The sequence below is a fragment of the Dioscorea cayenensis genome, chromosome 17, assembly GCF_009730915.1.
Source record: "Dioscorea cayenensis subsp. rotundata cultivar TDr96_F1 chromosome 17, TDr96_F1_v2_PseudoChromosome.rev07_lg8_w22 25.fasta, whole genome shotgun sequence".
NCBI classification, from domain to species: Eukaryota; Viridiplantae; Streptophyta; class Magnoliopsida; order Dioscoreales; family Dioscoreaceae; genus Dioscorea; species Dioscorea cayenensis.
In genome coordinates this window covers 20,810,796-20,828,986 of record NC_052487.1, presented here as the reverse complement: position 1 = coordinate 20,828,986, position 18,191 = coordinate 20,810,796, and the positions used below count along the sequence as shown (strand labels likewise).

Sequence of the window (18,191 nt, the reverse complement as noted above, 5' to 3'; positions counted from 1 at the left end):
CATCAACCATTCTAATGGGATATTACCAGGTTATCAAAATTTTTAGTTCATATAAAAATATTTGTTTATGGAGATTTGATTGGTTTTTTTTTTAATAAAAAATATTTTGAATTTGTTCAAGGCTAATACTCAAGATACATGGTATCTTTTTATTTCAACTATTTTCCAAATATTTATTTGATTCGTATCTAATATACTTTTACATTATAAATAATGGAGAACTTAATAATTATTGGCCTTGATTGAATGTTTTCTTTCTTGTTCTATGTTGATCTCTGATAAAAAACGGACCTAGTTTGAGAAAAGGAAAGTAAGTAAAATAACTGTGTAAATCAAATAAAGTGCAAATGAAAATACTATATTTCAAATTGTAATTCAAAAATGTTGTAATTACTTGGTTAATATTTGCTTTTTTCCAATGCTCTATCAAGGGAAGCCATCTTAGACTCCTCATGCTCTGCCTTCAACAACTCTAAGTATGTCATTCCTCCATGCACTATCTCAGACACTGAAACATTGATTTCCTTAGCCTTCCTTTTGTGAACCTCAACCTGTGGAAATATTCACCAAACAAACAACTTCATCTCTGTCACTGATTTTAGTAAGCCATGATACACTTTCCAAATAAAAATTTAAAAAAAAAATTATCTCCATTCATGGAAAAACAATATCTAGATACATTAAGAACAAAAATGCAAATGTAAGCAGACAGTAAGTATCTTGCTTAAGAAACAACAGCTGGAAATAAGGAATCTAAAGAAGAAATAAGCATTCAAAAAGAAGCCATAGGTTCCCACTGCATAAAGCCATCAGAGAAGATAATTTTTTTTACAAAGAGAATAAATGTTTATATACATGTAACATATCCCAGAAGGAAGGTAAAATAAGAAAGCCAGTCAAATGAAAATTACCCTCAAGTAGAAAACCCATGAATTTTCTACTTTAAGAGACAAGCTTGACACCAAAAATAATAATTTAAAAGATCCATAAAAATGAAAGTCCTAAATTTTTTCTGCTCAAATGATAAGCTTGATGCCAATTGAGAATTTTCCAGTTCATTATAAATCTTGACTGCACAACATCAACTGAATCAGCACTCAATGTTAACATGCATGAATGTTATCAAAAACTTGTTCAGCATCATAGTTATAATTACACTGTATATACAGAGAACCAAAATTATCCAAGATCATTCATTAGAAAAAGAAAGGAAAGACCACCAGTGCTTCAAACTAAAAAGGCTTCTTCTGAAAATGTGTTACCCAATTACAAATCTAACTGCAAAACAACAAAAGACATTTTTCTTCCCTTTTGATTCGACGACAATGATTTCCTACGGTGTAAGTTATGGGACAATATAAAAAAAAACATAATCATCATTGGCTACCAAGCAACAAGTTCGAGAATCTTTGTCATTAAGGATAGATTCAGTGAATATTCATCTCTTAGACCATTAGTTAATGCAGGTGAAAATAATAGCTTAGGAGTTTACCGGATAGTGAGATACACTTGTTTGATCAGACTTCTTTGAGAAATTAATAATGTGAAATAAGAGCAAAAGTAAGTTTCTTTCACAAGTTAAAGCACAAAATTGGAAATTAAGAGTTTTATGATTAGTTGACAAATCATTATGCAGAATACATTGAGCAGAATCATTTATCCAGACAGAACTTAAGGTTAACACACCTTGGCATCAGTATCCATCTGGACAGGCTTGTCAGCTGAATCAGTTGCTCCATTTTCAGACCCAACACCAGAACTATCAGCTTGCGGTTTAAAATCCTGCATACTCACATCTGTTTCGCCGATAGAGGATTCATCTACATCCATCTTAGTATATTCTTTCAGCGGCTTTTTTGTCGCTGATACTGGTATTTCAACTTCTTCCTCTTCTAGCATCTACAGAACAGAAATAATTTGAAGATACCAAAATAACCCAATAAAAGGGAGATAAACCTCATGCAGCTTTCCAACGACTTACAGTTGCTGAATCAACAGAAACAACTCCATCAGTCAAAACGACAGTTACTCTCAATTTAGCTGGTTCACCTTTAGTGGGTTGAAAAGGACCAATCTGTTTAATAGTTAGTATGATAACCACATAGAGGGCAAATAAAATTATCAAATTGTAAAATTCAAATCATACAGTTATAGAAATGCAACCATATCTTTAAGAAAAGTGGTAATATATAGTATCATAAGGTTATTTACTGTATATGTGCTGATCTTTGCTGGTATTTGCTGATCGGCCACATCAGTGTACAGAAAATCAACTGAGAATGTGCTAGATCTGAAAAATGTCAAATCTTTGGCATCGGAAATTTTATTGCCTTTAGGAAATACAATAATAGTTTGCTGCTGATCTGGAGCACCATTTTGTGCATCAGGGGCAGCTCCTTTCCAAGACATGGCAATTGAGAAAGGTAAATCCTCATAAACCTTCGAAACCAAAAGAAGGCAAACATCAGCATCATCAACATACCAGTATTTAAGCCAAAGGCGGCAGATTCAATGAATATATGCATAGATAGATTTTCCTAATAAATAGCAAGTTGTAACTGAGTTATTCCTCTCATAAGTATGATATACAAAGAGTCATACCAGAAACTCGCGCACTTTGAATTTAAGGGTGAGAATACCGCACTGAAGGGCACAGCCACGGGCAACGCACTCACTTGCATTCATAGTGTGTCTAGGCTCTTTGCTAAAGAACTCTGCCAATATCCTGATAATTGCTGGCACCCGGGAACCTGATCCAACAACCTCAACTGAGTGAATGTTTTGTACAGTTAACCCAGCATCCAGAAGTGCCTTCTCTAGTGGGGCTTTCACACGCTCCAGTATTGGCATACTGATCTGCTCGAACTCTTCTCTCTTAATGAAAACCTTAACATCCTTCCCATCCATCAACCACTCAATGTTTAGTATTCCCTCAGTATATGCACTCAGTGTCTTTTTTAATTTCTCACATGCAACACGCAACCTGAGAGATGCACGAACACTCTGATACACGTCAATCTTGTATCTATACCTGAACTCATGCGCAAAGTGCTTGAAAAGAGCGTCATCAAAATCCCTCCCACCAAGAGATCGATCATACGCCTGTGATAAGATTGTTAATTGCCCTTTCTTGAAGCCTGCAATACAGACCTGCATGCTTGCATGGCCAACATCAACAAATGCAACATTGAGCTGGTCATTCTCAGACAGGTCTGTCTTGTAGATACCATAAGCCAAAGCAGTGGCCGTTGTCTCATGGATCAGCTGCATAGTAATCAACCCACCCCCTGCAACAGAAACAGCATCGAGAACGGCTCTCCTCTGGAGTTCATTGAAATACATTGGGATCCCAATGCAGCAAAACGCAACTAACTCTTTATAATTCTTCTTAGCTATCCCTTTCAGGTGCGAGAGAACCATTCCGAGCACTTGAGTAGGAGTGAAAGTCCTCTGCTCACCAAGATACTTCACATGGATCAATGGGAACCCATCTGGCCCTTCAGTCACCAAATAAGGCAATGACTGAAGATCACGCTGGAGCTCAGGATCAGAAAACTTCCGCCCAATAAGCCTCTTGATCTGAGACACAGAGTTCTTAGGATTCATCATCGATTGTACAGCCCCCAATGTACCGATGAACCTCTGCTTCTCATCAAAGCACACAACGGCAGGGGTCTCGCACTTAGATTCATCATTAAGAACAACATCAATGCCGCACTGCTGTCGTGCCACGACAACAGCGCAGTTCTCATTCCCAAGATCGAACCCCACAACACACATCTTTTCAAGAAATCTATAAAAATAAGAAAAACCTCAGTATTTCCTCCTTCCAACGATCTCAAACAATCAAACCATCACCATAATCACAATCAACATGAATCTACACATCCAATTAGGGTTTTCAACCAATAATCCCAACAAAATCACTAAAAAATCAAGATCTAGGGTTTAGATAAACCATTTTACAAATCAAACACATGACTCTATTCGAAAAGGAAAAAAAATCCATGTTTTCCAATGAAAAATTAGGGTTTGAGAAGCACCTTTCAGTGAATCCGTGAGGGATTGTTGATTTCCAGCTCAAACTTGATGAATTCCAGCAAATTCATTGAGAAAAGAGCAAGAAACAAGAGCAATATTGAGAGCAGAGAGTAAACTTTCATCAGAACTGAATGAATGAATACAATGTAGTAATAACATTCGAGTTTCCATTTTATACAATGTGTAACTTTTCCGTACATCTATAACTAACTGTTACCAACTCTGCCGAGCTGTCATAACTAACTCGATGACATGGCATAACTAACTTGCTGACTGTATAACCTTTGGCTGACGTGGCTATTTGGTTTGACCTTCTCTCGCTCCTTTGAGTAAGAGAACATGATGCGTCAACGTTTGGACCAGATGTGCGGTGGAGATTGCGTTTCAGGTGGGATGTTGTAGAGAGGTCTAACTGGGATTGTTTTCAAGTAGTCTATGTTGTGTGTGGTTTGACCAAACTCATGTGCACTAATCTTGCTTGCCCATGGGCCATGGATTTAGTCTTATTTCCTTTTTTTTAAAAAAAAAAAAATGTTAATAAAACACAAATTTATGTAAAAAAAAAAAAATGATTACAACAATACAAACAAATGTTAAGTATCTCTTGGATTCCAGAGGTCCCTGCTAGAGAAATGCACATACTTGAGGAGTTTATTACTGTGGTCCGGCGCTGCATCAAGTTCTCAGGCCCCCCTTGCGAGGTGATGGAGCCCGATAGGCACGAGGAGCTCTCTACCTAGTGTTCCACTGTGGTCCTGAGTTTTGGAGGAGTCCCTCCCTCCTCCCTTGTATGTCTCAGGGTGTCTTTCTGTCCTTGTTGGACTGTTTTTGTCTTGTCTGTCTGTGTCTTTTTGTTTCCACTCCTAGTAGATGGTATGTTTGTTTTCTGTGCTTTGTACTTGATCTTTTTGTTTAATGCATTTGTGGTTTATCCACTTTTATCAAAAACCAAATGTTAAGTCCACTAGATATTGATAGTATTAGAAAACGACAAGCAAATATAACTGAAAAAAAATGAAAGAATAAGGATTAAATAAACAAAAAAACACGACAGGGCGAAGCTTCTAAAGCCACTTGAAATACTTAGATGTATAAACCAAAATATATATTAAATATTTGGTAAATCTGATGAGTGAGATTTTTAGAATTCATTTTTTTCATGGGTGGACAAATGATAATTTATTGAAGAAAAAAATAACATGTACAAAACGATTTGAACAAGAATAGCTAGAATCAAAATAAATACTTGCACAAATTGAAAAGCTAAAATAACGAGCTAGGACAACAAAAATCAAAACATCCATCGCTAATGAAAAAATAAAAAGTGAAAAGAAAAACACAACGAAAATAGGAAGGACCCACAATAAAGGACCCAACAACAGGGATACAAAACACTTCAATTAATACCAAGAGATCATAGTCAATATTAAGGGAAGTTTTTTATTTAAATGCAGTAGCCTAGCAAAGCTAAAACTTTTGCCGATCAGAGAGATAGATTTTTCATGTTTGATTTTTTTTTTTCCGCATAAACTGCATTAATCTAAACAATTACCATATAATTAGTTTTTATGGATCATGTATTTTTTTTTTTTTTTGAATATTTCGAATTTGTTGGAGGACAATACGGAAGTGACATGATTTTTTTTTATTGTTTAGTTTGCATCGGATGTACTTTCGATTACAAACTCCAGTAAACTTAATAGTTATTGGAATTTGGGATTGAGTGAAATCTTTGTTCATGGAGATTTGGTTGGATTTTTTTTTTTTAAATTTTTTTGAAATAGTTAGAATTTGTTTTAGGCTAATACTCAAGAGACATGGTATCTTTTTACTTCAGCTATTTTTTTGAATAATTGTTTGATTCACATATATATATTTTTTTTCAAATAATTATTGGATTTTATTGGTTTTTTTTTCTCTCTTTTTATTCTATGTTGCTCTCTGACCGAAAAAAAAAAGACTTAATTTGAGCAAACAATTATTATTAAGAGGAAGTAGTAAGTGAAATCAATGATCACAGTACAAAGTAAGTCAAATTACAGTGTAAATGAAAAATATTGTATTTTAAATTACATCGACAACATTGATTTGCTGTAATTCAAAAATGTTGTATTTACTTTTGTTAATATTTGTTTTTTTCCAATGCTCTATCCTGGGAATGCATCCTCTTCTCCTTAAACTCTGCCTTCAGCAAATCTACAAATGTCATTCCTCCATCCACTATCTCAGATACTGGAACATTGATTTCCTTAACCTTCTTTTTGTGAACTTTAGCCTGCAGAAATATTCACAAAACAAACAACTTCATCTCTGTCACTGATTTTAGTAACCAATGATACACTTTCCAAATAAAAAAAAAAAACATTTATCTCAATTTTTATGAAAAACAATATCTAGATACATTAAGAACAAAAAATGCAAATGTAAGCAGGCAGTAAGTATATTGCTAAAGAAGAAATGGCTGGAAATACGGAATCTAAACAAGAAATAAGCATAAAAAAGAAGCCATAGGTTCCCACTGCATAAAGCCATCAGAGAAGATAATTTTTATAAAGAGAATAAATGTTTATATACATGTAACAAATTAATGGTTTCCTTTTAACCCCAGAAAGACAGTAACATAAGAAAGCCAGTCAAATGAAAATTACCACAAAGAAGAAACCCCTTGAATTTTCTACTTTAAAAGACAAGCTTGACACCAAAAATAATATATAATAATTTAAAAAATCCATAAATATGAAATCCCTTGAATTTTTTCTGCTCAAATGACAAGCTTGACGCCAATTGAGAATTTTCCAGTTCATTATAACTCATGACTGCACAACATCAACTGAATCAGTTCTCAATGTTAGCATGCATGATGTTACCAAAAACTTGTTCAGCATCATAGTTATAATTACACTGTATATACAGAGAACCAAAATTATCCAAGATCCTTCATGAGAAAAAGAAAGGAAAGACCACCAGTGCTTCAAACTAAAAAGGCTTCTTCTGAATATGTGTTGCCCAACTACAAATCTTAGTACAAAACAGCAAAAGACCTTTTTCTTCCATTTTTAATTCGACGACAATGATCTCCTACGGTGTAAGTTATGGGACAATATAAAAAACATAATCATCGTTGGCTACCAAGAAACAAGTTTGAGAATCTTTGCCATTAAAGACGGATTTAGTGAATATTCTATTCTTGGACCATTAGTAAATGCTGGTGAAAATAATAGTATAGGAGTTTACAAGATAGTGAGATACACTTGTTTGATCAGCTTTCTTTGAGAAATTAATAATGTGAAATAAGAGCAAAAGTAAGTTTTTCTCGTAAGTTAAAACACAAAATTGGAAATTAAGAGTTTTATGTTTAGTTGACAAATCATTATGCATAATCATTTTATGCAGACAGAACTTAAGGTTAACACACCTTGGCATCTGTCTCCATCTGGACAGGCTTGTCAGCAGAATCAGTTGCTCCATTTTGGGACCCAACATCAGAACCATCAGCTTGAGGTTTAGAATCCTGCATATTCACATCTGTTTTCCCTAGTAGAGGATTCATCTACATCCATCTTAGTATCGTCTTTCGGTGGCTCTTTTGTCGCCGATACTGGTATTTCAACTTCTTCCTCTTCTAGAATCTACAGAACAGAAATAATTTGAAGATACCAAAATAACCCAATAAAAGGGAGATAAACCTCATGCAGCTTTCCAACGACTTACAGCTGCTGAATCAACATAAACAACTCCGTCAGTCAAAATGACTTATACTCTCACTTTAGCAGGTTCATCTTTAGTGGAATGAAAAGGACCAATCTGTTTGATAGTTAGCATGATAACCACATAGAGGGTAAAAAATATTATCAAATTGTAAATTCCAAATCATACAGTTATAGAAATGCAACTATATCTTTAAGAAAAAGTGGTAATATATAGTATCATAAGGTTATTTACTGTATATGTGCTGATCTTCGCTGGTATTTGCTGATCGGCCACATCAGTGTACAGAAAATCAATTGAGAATGTGCTATATCTGAAAAATGTCAAAGTTTTCCAATCAGAAATTTCATTGCCTTTAGGAAATACAACAGTAGTTTGCTGCTGATCCGGAGCACCATTTTGTGCACCAGGGGCAGCTCCTTTCCAAGACATGGCAATTGAGAAAGGTAATTTCTCATAAACCTTCAAAACCAAAAGAAGGCAAACATCAGTATCATCAACGTAACAGTATTTAAGCCAACAGCGGCTGATTCACTGAACATATGCATCACTTTTCCTAATAAATGGTAAGTTGTAACTGAGTTGTTCCTCTCATAAGTATTGAAATACAAAGAGCCATACCCAAATATCGGGCAGTTTGCATTGGAGGAGAAAACCATACTTAAGGGCACAACCATGGGCAACGCACTCACTTGCATCCATAGTGCGCCTAGGCACTTGGACAAAGAACTCCGACAATATCCTGATAATTGCTGGCACCCGGGAGCCTGATCCAACAACCTCAACGGAGTGAATGTTTTGTATAGTTAATCCAGCATCCAGAAGTGCCTTCTCTAGAGGGGCTTTCACACGCTCTAGTATTGGCATACTGATCTGCTCGAACTCTTCTCTCTTAATGAAACCCTTAACATCCTTCCCATCCATCAACCATTCAATGTTCAGTAGTCCCTCAGGATAGGCACTCAGCGTCTTTTTTAATTTCTCACAAGCAGCACGCAACCTGAGGGATGCATGAGCACTCTGATACACGTCAATCTTGTATCTGTCCCTGAACTTAGCCGCAAAGTGCTTGAAAAGAACGTCATCAAAATCCCTCCCACCAAGAGACCGATCATATGCATGTGATAAGATTGTTAACTGCCCTTTCTTGAAGCCAGCAATACAGACCTGCATGCTTGTATGGCCAACATCAACAAATGCAACATTGAGCTGGTCATTCTCAGGCAGGTCTGTCTTATAGGTACCATAAGCCAAAGCAGTGGCCGTTGTCTCATGGATCAGCCGCGCATGAAGCAACCCATGCCCAGCAATAGTAGCAGCATCACGAACAGCTCTCCTCTGGAGATCAGTGAAATACACTGGGATCCCAATGCAGCATTCTATAACTAAATCATCTTTATGATTCTTTGTAGCTATACTTTTCAGATGCAAGATAACCATTGCGAGCACTTGAGTAGGAGTGAAAGTCCTCTTCTCGCCAAGATTCTTCACATGGATCAATGGGAACCCATCTGGACCTTCAGTCACCAAATAAGGCAGTGACTGAAGATCACGCTGGAGCTCAGGATGGGAAAACTTCCGTCCAATAAGCCTCTTGATCTGAGACACGGAGTTCTTAGGATTCATCATCAATTGTGCAGCCCCCGATGTACCAATGAACCTCTGCTTCTCACCAAAGCACACGACGGCAGGGATCTCATGCTTAGACTCAACATCAAGAACAACATCAATACCCCTCTGCTGCTGCTCCACAACGGCAACAACGCACTTCTCATTCCCAAGATCGAACCCCAAAACATCCATCTTTTCAAGAAATCTATAAAAATAAGAAAAACCTCTCAGTGTTTCCTCCTTCCAACGATCTCAAACAATCAAACCATCACCATAATCGCAATTTACATGAATCTACACATCCAATTAGGTTTTTCAACCAATAATCACAGCAAAATCACTAAAAATCAAGATCTAGGGTTTAGATAAACCATTTTACAAATCAAACACATGAATCTATTCGAATAGGAAAAAAAAATCCATGTTTTCCAATAAAAAAATTAGGGTTTGAGAAGCACCTTTCAGTGAATCCGTGAGGGATTGTTGATTTCCAGCTCAAGCTTGATGAATTCCAGCAAATTCATTGAGAAAAGAACAAGAAACAAGAGCAAGATTGAGAGCAGAGAGTGAGCTTTTCATCAGAAATGAATGAAGGAATGAATACAATGTAGTAATAACATTCGAGTTTCCATTTTATAGTACAATGTGACTTTTCCGTACGTCTATAACTAACTGTTACCGAACTCTGCTGAGCTGTCATAACTAACTCGATGACATGGCATAACTAACTTGCTGACTGTATAACCATTGGCTGACGTGGCTATTTGTATTGACCTTTCTCTCGCTCCTTTGACTAAGAGAAAATGATGCATCAACGTTTGGACCAGATGTGCGGTCGAGATTGAGTTTCAGGTGGGATATTGTAGAGAGGTCTAACTGGGATTGTTTTCTAGCAGTCTAATAAGAGGGAATGTAATTGATTGGGTTCAGTTTATGTTGGGTATGGTTTGACCAAACTTAAGTGCTTTACTAGTGCTTTTTCATGGATATAGGTTTTTTTAATTTTTAATTTTTATTTTTATAATTTAGATAAACCATAAATTTATTTAAAAAAAATGACAAGTGCAAAAAAACAAAAAACAATGAGTCTATTGGATATGAATGCTGATAGAAAACTACAAGCGGAAATAACTAAAACAATAAAATATGATAGGATGAAACTTCCAAAGACATTTAGAATTACGTAAATCAAAGTATGTATTAAATGTTTGTTACATCTGATGAATGAGATTTTGAGAAATTTTTATTTTTTTAATTGGTGGGTAAACGATAATTTATCAAAGAAAAGAAGCGATGTATACAAAATGATTAGAATAAGAACAATTAGGACCAAAATAAAGACTTGTACAAATTGAAAAGTTAACAAACTGTGTTTGACAAAAAAACACATCTATGTGAATAGAAAAGATAAAAAGGGAAAAAAACAACGGAAATAACAGAAAGACATTATAAAGTATGCGACAACAATGAGATAAATCAATAGACGGCACTTCAATTAATACTAAGATCTTAGTCAATATGAAGGAAAGTTTTTGATTCAAATGCTAGGACTAGGAGATTAGCAAACTTAAAACTTCTTCCGATCAGAGGGATAGTTTCTTCATGTTGATTTTTTTGTCCACATAAACTGCATTAATCTAAGCAATTAGTACATGTTTAGTTTTATAGATCATGTAATTTTTTTTTTTAATATCTAGAATATGTTGGGGGATAATAGGCAAGGGCACATTTTTTTTTGTTTAATTTGCGTCCAAGGCCGAACAAATAACTATTATTAATTATAGTCTTTAATTTCACAATTAAGAATTCTGGCAATATCTCTAACCAGGTAAGAGATGGCTTTTATGACCAAAAATATTGGACAAATTTATTATTTCTTAATTTCTCCACTTAAAGGTAGGTTTTATTAAGAAATGATCTCTAAGAACTTATTAATTTGATTAGACGTCGTATGAGACAATGAAAATCCTACCACGCTTACATCTATAAGATTTACTCTCTACCCACTCAGACCTATTTAAATAATATCATATAATGCATTAACGTGATAGTATTATACAACATTTATACAATACTCGACATTACCTTCTCCCAACATTACAACCATTGCACAGTATTATACAGGAACTTAATTGTTCAAATGTTAAGCTGTCATTGCAAACCATATAATGCATTAACATTACAACCATTGCCTTCTTCCAACATTCCATATTAGAAAACCTTAAGAATGAACATGGTGAAATTTCAGGGAAATGTATGGAAGAAGATACTTAACTACAACAACATCGTTTGACAACATGAAAATGAAAAGGGAATACAAGAAAAATAAAACAAAAATTTGGGTTGACTTATCTATGAAATTTAAAAAAACCAGGTTCTTGAAGGTCATGGATAGACAATGCCTAAGTACCTGGGCTGGATAAAAGATACAACCTTGGGTACTAATGCACACTAACCTTATTTATTTATTTGTTTATTTATTTATTTTAAATAATAAAAAAAAACCTTATTTGTTTTGTGCCATGGGGTTTGGAGGATCTGATTTATTTGTGTCCATTTGCTCTGATGGAGCTGCAGTTGCGGTCTGGCCATGCGCATCAGTAGCATGGTCAGTCACCTCTGCATCATCTCTAGGTTGTGGCTCCTTGTTCTGCTGTGGTTGTGATGCTGGTGTTTCCCTTGATGGCGAGTTCTTGGTCGAAGCCGGCTTTGGTTTCGTCACGATTGCCGTGCAAAACCTGCGAAGCATGCTTTTCAGCAGATTTACTTAGACATAAAGAACATCTTAGCAAATAATCAGTAGACTTACTCTACCATATGCTCTTAAAATGCAGGTGAAGCAAAGGGAAATTAACACATTAAATGATGTGTCAATTTGAGCTGTCGTCAATAGAGATGATTCCATTGAAAATTTCAAGAAATAGTATACCTGTCCAGGGCTTCTGCCTTTCTTCTCAAATCGGCAGAATGAAGAACAGGCTCGGCATAATTAGGCAACGCATCTTGCTGTTGTTTTTTCTCTCTTAACCATGCTTCAGCTGCAGCACACTCATTAATGACCTGGAAAATGATGTATACTCAACTAAGTCAAACTAAAAATACACGATCAATTTGACAAACTTCAAAACCTATGATTAGCTATCCAAAATTTGTCCAATGTTCCACAAAGATCTTGTAATTTGAAGTATGGCAAGATGTGATAAAAATATGGAAAACAACTTGAACAAGAGATCTTCATTTCAGGTTTCAGAAGCTAGGGCCTACAAATTGAGGTTTGAAGGGGTTTGATCAAACAATCTATATCATACTTGGAATCTCTTCCTTTTCATAGCTTGATCAGGTGAATACATGATACAACTTGTTGAGAAATATGGAGAAAGGGTAAGAATTGTGTTAGAGTTGAAATGCATTATATACCTTTTTCTTCTCAGCAACATCTATACAATCAAATTTTGGATCTTTACATAAGGCATCTCTGTAACTATTGATGCAACGTACAAGTTGATCAACAGCAGGGCCTCTCTCTGTATTCTCCTTATAGCGCTCTTCGATGAATTCACCGTGCTGCATTCAAAAACATCAGATGTGCATGACACTCGCATATTGAAAATGAACGCAGAAATTCAAGGGTAAACCTTTTTCAGTTCTTCCAGCTTAGCAATGTAAACACCCTTTGTTTCATCCTCACCATCATCATACAGCCAATCCTCAACCTCTTGTAGCTTAGCAGCCAACGCTTCCTTCTCAGGTCTTGTTACAAACTCCTGATACTTATCATGGAGCTGAACACACAAGATTGCAATAAAGTTAGAACATAAAAATATTTTCCATGAAAGATGATCACTAAAGGGCAAAATTTACCTTGTTTCTCATCTCATAAACATAAGCCTCCACAGCATTCTTCTTGTCTTTCGTTTCTTCCATTATTCTATCTTGCAAAGCCATTTCAAACTCTTTTTCCACAGCCTCCTGCAGGTCTGCTGCTGACATTCCTCCATAAACAAATTCCGCAACTGGAACCATAGTTCTTTTAAACTTCTTCTTGTAAACCTTCAAAGAAAATCATGAATTAAACTATTACACTCCACCAAAAGCCATAAGCAAGAAAAAAGAGGGCATCCAAAGCAGAACAGATTAACTAAAACATAGCCTGCTCTACCACAAGGGCAAAGTGAATCTTGCACTGGCAACAAAATTCATTGGACTATATCTTCATTTTCATAACATGGTTTTCGTATATATGTTGTAGATAATTGAATTTTCATGAAAAGGAATCAGGCTTGCATCTCCAGAAGAATAACTGATAAGAAAAATCGGATTAACTAAACATAAGCTATGTACTTAAGGAAAAATATCAGAAGCATAAAGCAAAACAATGTGCGAGACTAATATGAGACATTTTGCAGTACTTATATTCTGCCTAGGCATACAATAAGCAGAATCATCACTCAATGGTATACAGAAACAAGTGACAAATAAAGATCACTTTCTCTTTGCCATAAGCAAACAGCATGATTCCCATCCATATGAACAGAAACACATGTCAAATGTTAAGCAACATGAAAAGATTAGGAATAGAAAACCTCAATTAGATCCCCACAACATTGATTATAAAGATTATATCCCACAAATCTATTAGTAGAATATTCAGAAGATGCACGTTAAATACCTTGAGGTACTAGTAGTTCAATATATAAAAACACCAAATTTGAACAAAGATACACCAAAATGACAGATGGTGATATCATTGAGCAAGTTAAATGACAATACACTTGCAACATCCTACATGCTAGAATTTCAATGAAAGATTTGATGAGATGAGTACAACAGGACCTTAATCTGGCACTTCAATTTTTTGGTAAAAATAATGCTCTTTAGGAAATAAAAGCACCCTTTAAAGCTCAACCTACTCATCAAACTTAATAAGCATGTCAGTAACAACCACAATCATACTTAAGTAATGGGATGAACAGTCTAAATAATTTCCACTTTTGCATACCAACAGTTAATTACAAAATTAAATAAAATAAAAAGTAACATTCTCCAAATGGAAAAATCAGTAACAAGAGTTTGCTTATTTCCCGATTTTATAAATCAGTGGTAACCACTTTCTTAAAAAGAAGAAGAAGAACAAAAAGAAAGTAACAAGAGTTGCAAGCAAAGAAGACATTTACAGTAGTGGCTTGACAAAACACATTTTACAGCCAAAGACAGAGGTGTAGCAACATAATGATGGAGTCATGGACATTGTTAAAATTAATACCAATCTTGCTTTAAAAGAATGCAAAAGACAATTTAATATTTTTAAAAAATTCGAATATTAGAAAGCTCATCCCATCCAGATAAAATCACCAATACAATAACAAACCAAAATCAACTACACTTACTGAAAGAAACTTCATGAAATGAAAGAATTAAGGAAGATTATTGAGATGGTGCAAAATAATAAAAACCATAAGCAATCCCATGAACACAATGCCTACAGCATGGAAGCATCATAACCAGCATTCATGTTGGGTAATCAGATTCTTTGAACCAGAACCTAATAATACCTAGCAAACATGTACTTGAACAGAAAGAGAAAAAAAAAATCCTGATTACATAAGAACTGCTGCTACTGATAAGTCTTCTTAATAATGAAGACGGAAAGTAATATTCTGAAGGATGTAGAGAAACAAACTGACATAATAACACAAAGTTCAAAGATTGCCTTGCAGGCTGATATTGCAGAACATCAGATATCTACATGGTGCGTGCAAATTTTACATACCTTTCCATCTGCATCCATCTGCACAGGTTTGTCCTCAGGACCTGGTGCTCCACTTTCTGTTTCAACATCCAAATCAGCAAAGTCAGTTTTAGCATCCTGCATGTCTATATCACTTTCAGCTACAGAGGTGTTCTTGTTTGTTGCATCTGTATCCATCTTTATACTTTCTTTATGTGATTCTTTTATGCTTGGTGCTGGAATTTCAACATCTTCTACCTCCAACATCTAGAAAAGAACAAGGCTTTCCGATGAGAAAGGTTTTGAGAATGATTTGTCAGTGATAAATGAAACATAAACAATGGATTTTTCCTAAACTTACAGTAGCTGACTCAACAGAAAAGATCCCATGGATATTCAATCGGACCTTCATTTTAATTTTAGCTCGCTCACCCTTTGTGGATTGGAAAGGACCAAACTGTTTGAGAGTGCACATTAGAAAGGAACAATAATAAATGGTGATATATCATAACGTAGAGGATACGACAAAACTTTACGCTTAGATACGACAAAACTTTCTACTTACAGTGTATGTGCTGATATTTGCCGGGACTTGCGAATCTTCCAAATTAGTATACATTGCATCGACAGTAAATGTACTCGATCTATAAAAGGTCAGAACTCTGACACTTGGAATTGGGTTTCCCTTGGGAAACACGATAGTAGTTTGTCGGTTATCTGTAACTACATTCTCTGAATCAGGAGCAAATCCTTTCCAAGACAAAGCAATTGAATAGGGAAAGCCATCATGAACCTTCAAGGGAAACAAATTTCAAATGATCAGCTAGACAGACAAGCACAAGACCAAAAGTGAATAGATGGGATAGTCCTATTCTCTTGGGAGCAATAATTTGATTGAAGAATGGTACCTGAAACTCCCGCACTTTGAAGGTGGGACTGAGAATGGCACACTGAAGAGCACAACCACGTGCCACACACTCGCTGGCATTCATAGTCCGTCTAGGTTCCTTCTTAAAGAACTCCGTCAATATTCTCAAAATTGCTGGCACACGAGACCCTGAGCCGACAACCTCCACAGAGTGAATCTTCTCCAGAGTCAAGCCAGCTTCAGCAAGTGCCTTCTCAAGGGGAGCTTTAACACGGTCCAAAATTGGGGTGCTAATTCTTTCAAACTCCTCCCTCTTGATGAAACCCTTCACATCCTTCTCATCCATCAAGCACTCAATGCTCAAATGTGCCTCAGGGTTTGCACTCAACACCTTTTTCAGCTTCTCACATGCAGTGCGAAGCCGGAGACAAGCTCGGGCATTCTGGTACACATCAATCCCATACCGAACCTTGAATTCTGCAGCAAAATGCTTGAAAAGGACCTCATCAAAGTCCCTCCCACCAAGTGAGGGATCAAACCCATGAGACAAAATCTTCAGCTGCCCCTTCTTGAAACCAGCAATGCAGACCTGCATGCTTGCATGACCAATATCAACGAATGCAACATTGCGCTGGTCATTCTCAGGCAAATCCGTCTTATAGATTCCATAAGCCAGCGCGGTCGCTGTTGTCTCATGGAACAACTGAAGTGGACGCAACCCAGCAATCGCAGCAGCATCCATAACGGCGCGTCTCTGAAGATCAGTGAAGTACACTGGAATCCCAATGCAGCAATCCACTACCGCTGTATTGAGATTCTTCTCAGCTATGCTTTTGAGATTCGAAAGTACCATTGCGAGCACTTGAGTGGGCTTGAAGGTGCTCTGCTCACCAAGATACCTCACGTGTATCAACGGGAAGCCATCAGGCCCTTCAGTGACAGTAAAAGGCATTGACTGCAGGTCGCGCTGAAGATCAGGATCGGAGAACTTCCGCCCAATGAGCCGCTTGATCTGAGACACTGAATTCTTAGGGTTCCTCATCAACGATGCGGCTCCCGCCGTGCTGATAAAACGCTGCTTCTCACCGAACGACACCACGGCCGGGGTCTCACGCTTCGATTCGTCATTGAGGACGATGTCGATGCCCCGTTGCCGCGCCACTCCCACAACGCAATTCTCATCCCCAACATCAAATCCAACTACACTCATCTTCTCTCTTCCTAGTTCCTATAAACTTCTACTCAAAAGTTCACCCAAACAAAAAAAAGCACAAAAATCCTGCAAAATCCTATTGAAATTTGAATTTCAGCAAACAAAAACAACAAAAACCACAAAATCAACAGAAATCCATGAAAATGGTGCTTGTTCCGATCGATCAGAGCAGTGATTTAGACGAGTTTAGGGTTCATACATGAAATGCAAACAAATCTAACAAGAAGAGGAAGAGGAATTGAGAGATTAGGGTTCGAGAGATACCTTGGAGGAGAAGCAAAGCAACGAGAGCTCTCGGTGACGTTGGTTCTCTCGTTGGAGTATTCGAACAAGAACTCAAAATGGTAAGAACTAAAACCAGACGACGCGCACGTTGCTTTTCCAGAACACTCCAATTGTGATTCTAGGCGGTGGATGGAATTTGAACCGTTGGATGAGTCTCGTGATCGGGATTTGAATTGATGAACGGTGGTCGTGAAATCCAGAGCGCGGGATTTTCCGGATAGATTTATAAAATTAAAAGCTGAGCTGGCACGGCATGGCATGGTTTCGTAGTGCCACGATAGCTTGGCTTTTGGTGACGTGTTTTGTGAACTTTGACGTAAATACCCCTTTCTTTTCCTTTTTGGAATTTAGTTAATTTTTTACTTTCTGGTCTTTGTTTTGAGTTCTGTTATCTGAATCACTCTTTCCTGTAAAAAGAAGTCACAGATGTACCCTATAAGAAAGCAAGTCTCCGGACGACTTCAAAGTGGTAATTTCACAAGGAAAAACTGCGGAGAAAAGCTCTCCAAATATTCAGTCACAATAAAAATAAGGTAAAATGGTTCATTGGAAGTGACAGAAGAATTTTTGAGGATTCCAACGCTTCGGGGGCACCAACCGTCCATTTGTTGTTTCCAGTATTACCAGATGCAAAGGTATTTTGGTTATTTCCATCACCTGTGATGAAATAACATGGAGTTGGGATTGTCTAGTAATTTTTATTGGAATTTAACGTCATCACGCGCAGTTGTTAGTGA

At 36.5% G+C, this 18,191-nt stretch overlaps 2 protein-coding genes and 1 pseudogene across 2 annotated transcripts; all 3 read right to left on the bottom strand.

The window, feature by feature from the left end:
• Positions 1–279: 279 nt before the first annotated feature.
• On the bottom strand, positions 280–4,160 carry LOC120280206 (heat shock 70 kDa protein 14-like). The gene is made up of 6 exons (XM_039286980.1): positions 4,044–4,160; positions 2,602–3,793; positions 2,212–2,439; positions 1,982–2,074; positions 1,687–1,899; positions 280–551 (listed from the first exon to the last, which is right to left on the bottom strand). Exons 2-6 carry the CDS (start codon positions 3,778–3,780, stop codon positions 399–401), a joined length of 1,866 nt encoding a protein of 621 aa, XP_039142914.1. The 5' UTR covers positions 3,781–3,793; positions 4,044–4,160; the 3' UTR covers positions 280–398.
• A 1,930-nt stretch (positions 4,161–6,090) lies between these two features.
• Positions 6,091–9,938, bottom strand: LOC120280176 (annotated as a pseudogene).
• Positions 9,939–11,557: 1,619 nt separating this feature from the next.
• On the bottom strand, positions 11,558–17,502 carry LOC120280189 (heat shock 70 kDa protein 15-like). Its single transcript, XM_039286953.1, has 10 exons — positions 17,434–17,502; positions 15,997–17,245; positions 15,654–15,881; positions 15,450–15,545; positions 15,131–15,355; positions 13,222–13,410; positions 12,996–13,142; positions 12,778–12,924; positions 12,290–12,420; positions 11,558–12,098 (listed from the first exon to the last, which is right to left on the bottom strand). Exons 2-10 carry the CDS (start codon positions 17,164–17,166, stop codon positions 11,867–11,869), a joined length of 2,565 nt encoding a protein of 854 aa, XP_039142887.1. The 5' UTR covers positions 17,167–17,245; positions 17,434–17,502; the 3' UTR covers positions 11,558–11,866.
• Between the last annotated feature and the right edge of the window lie 689 nt (positions 17,503–18,191).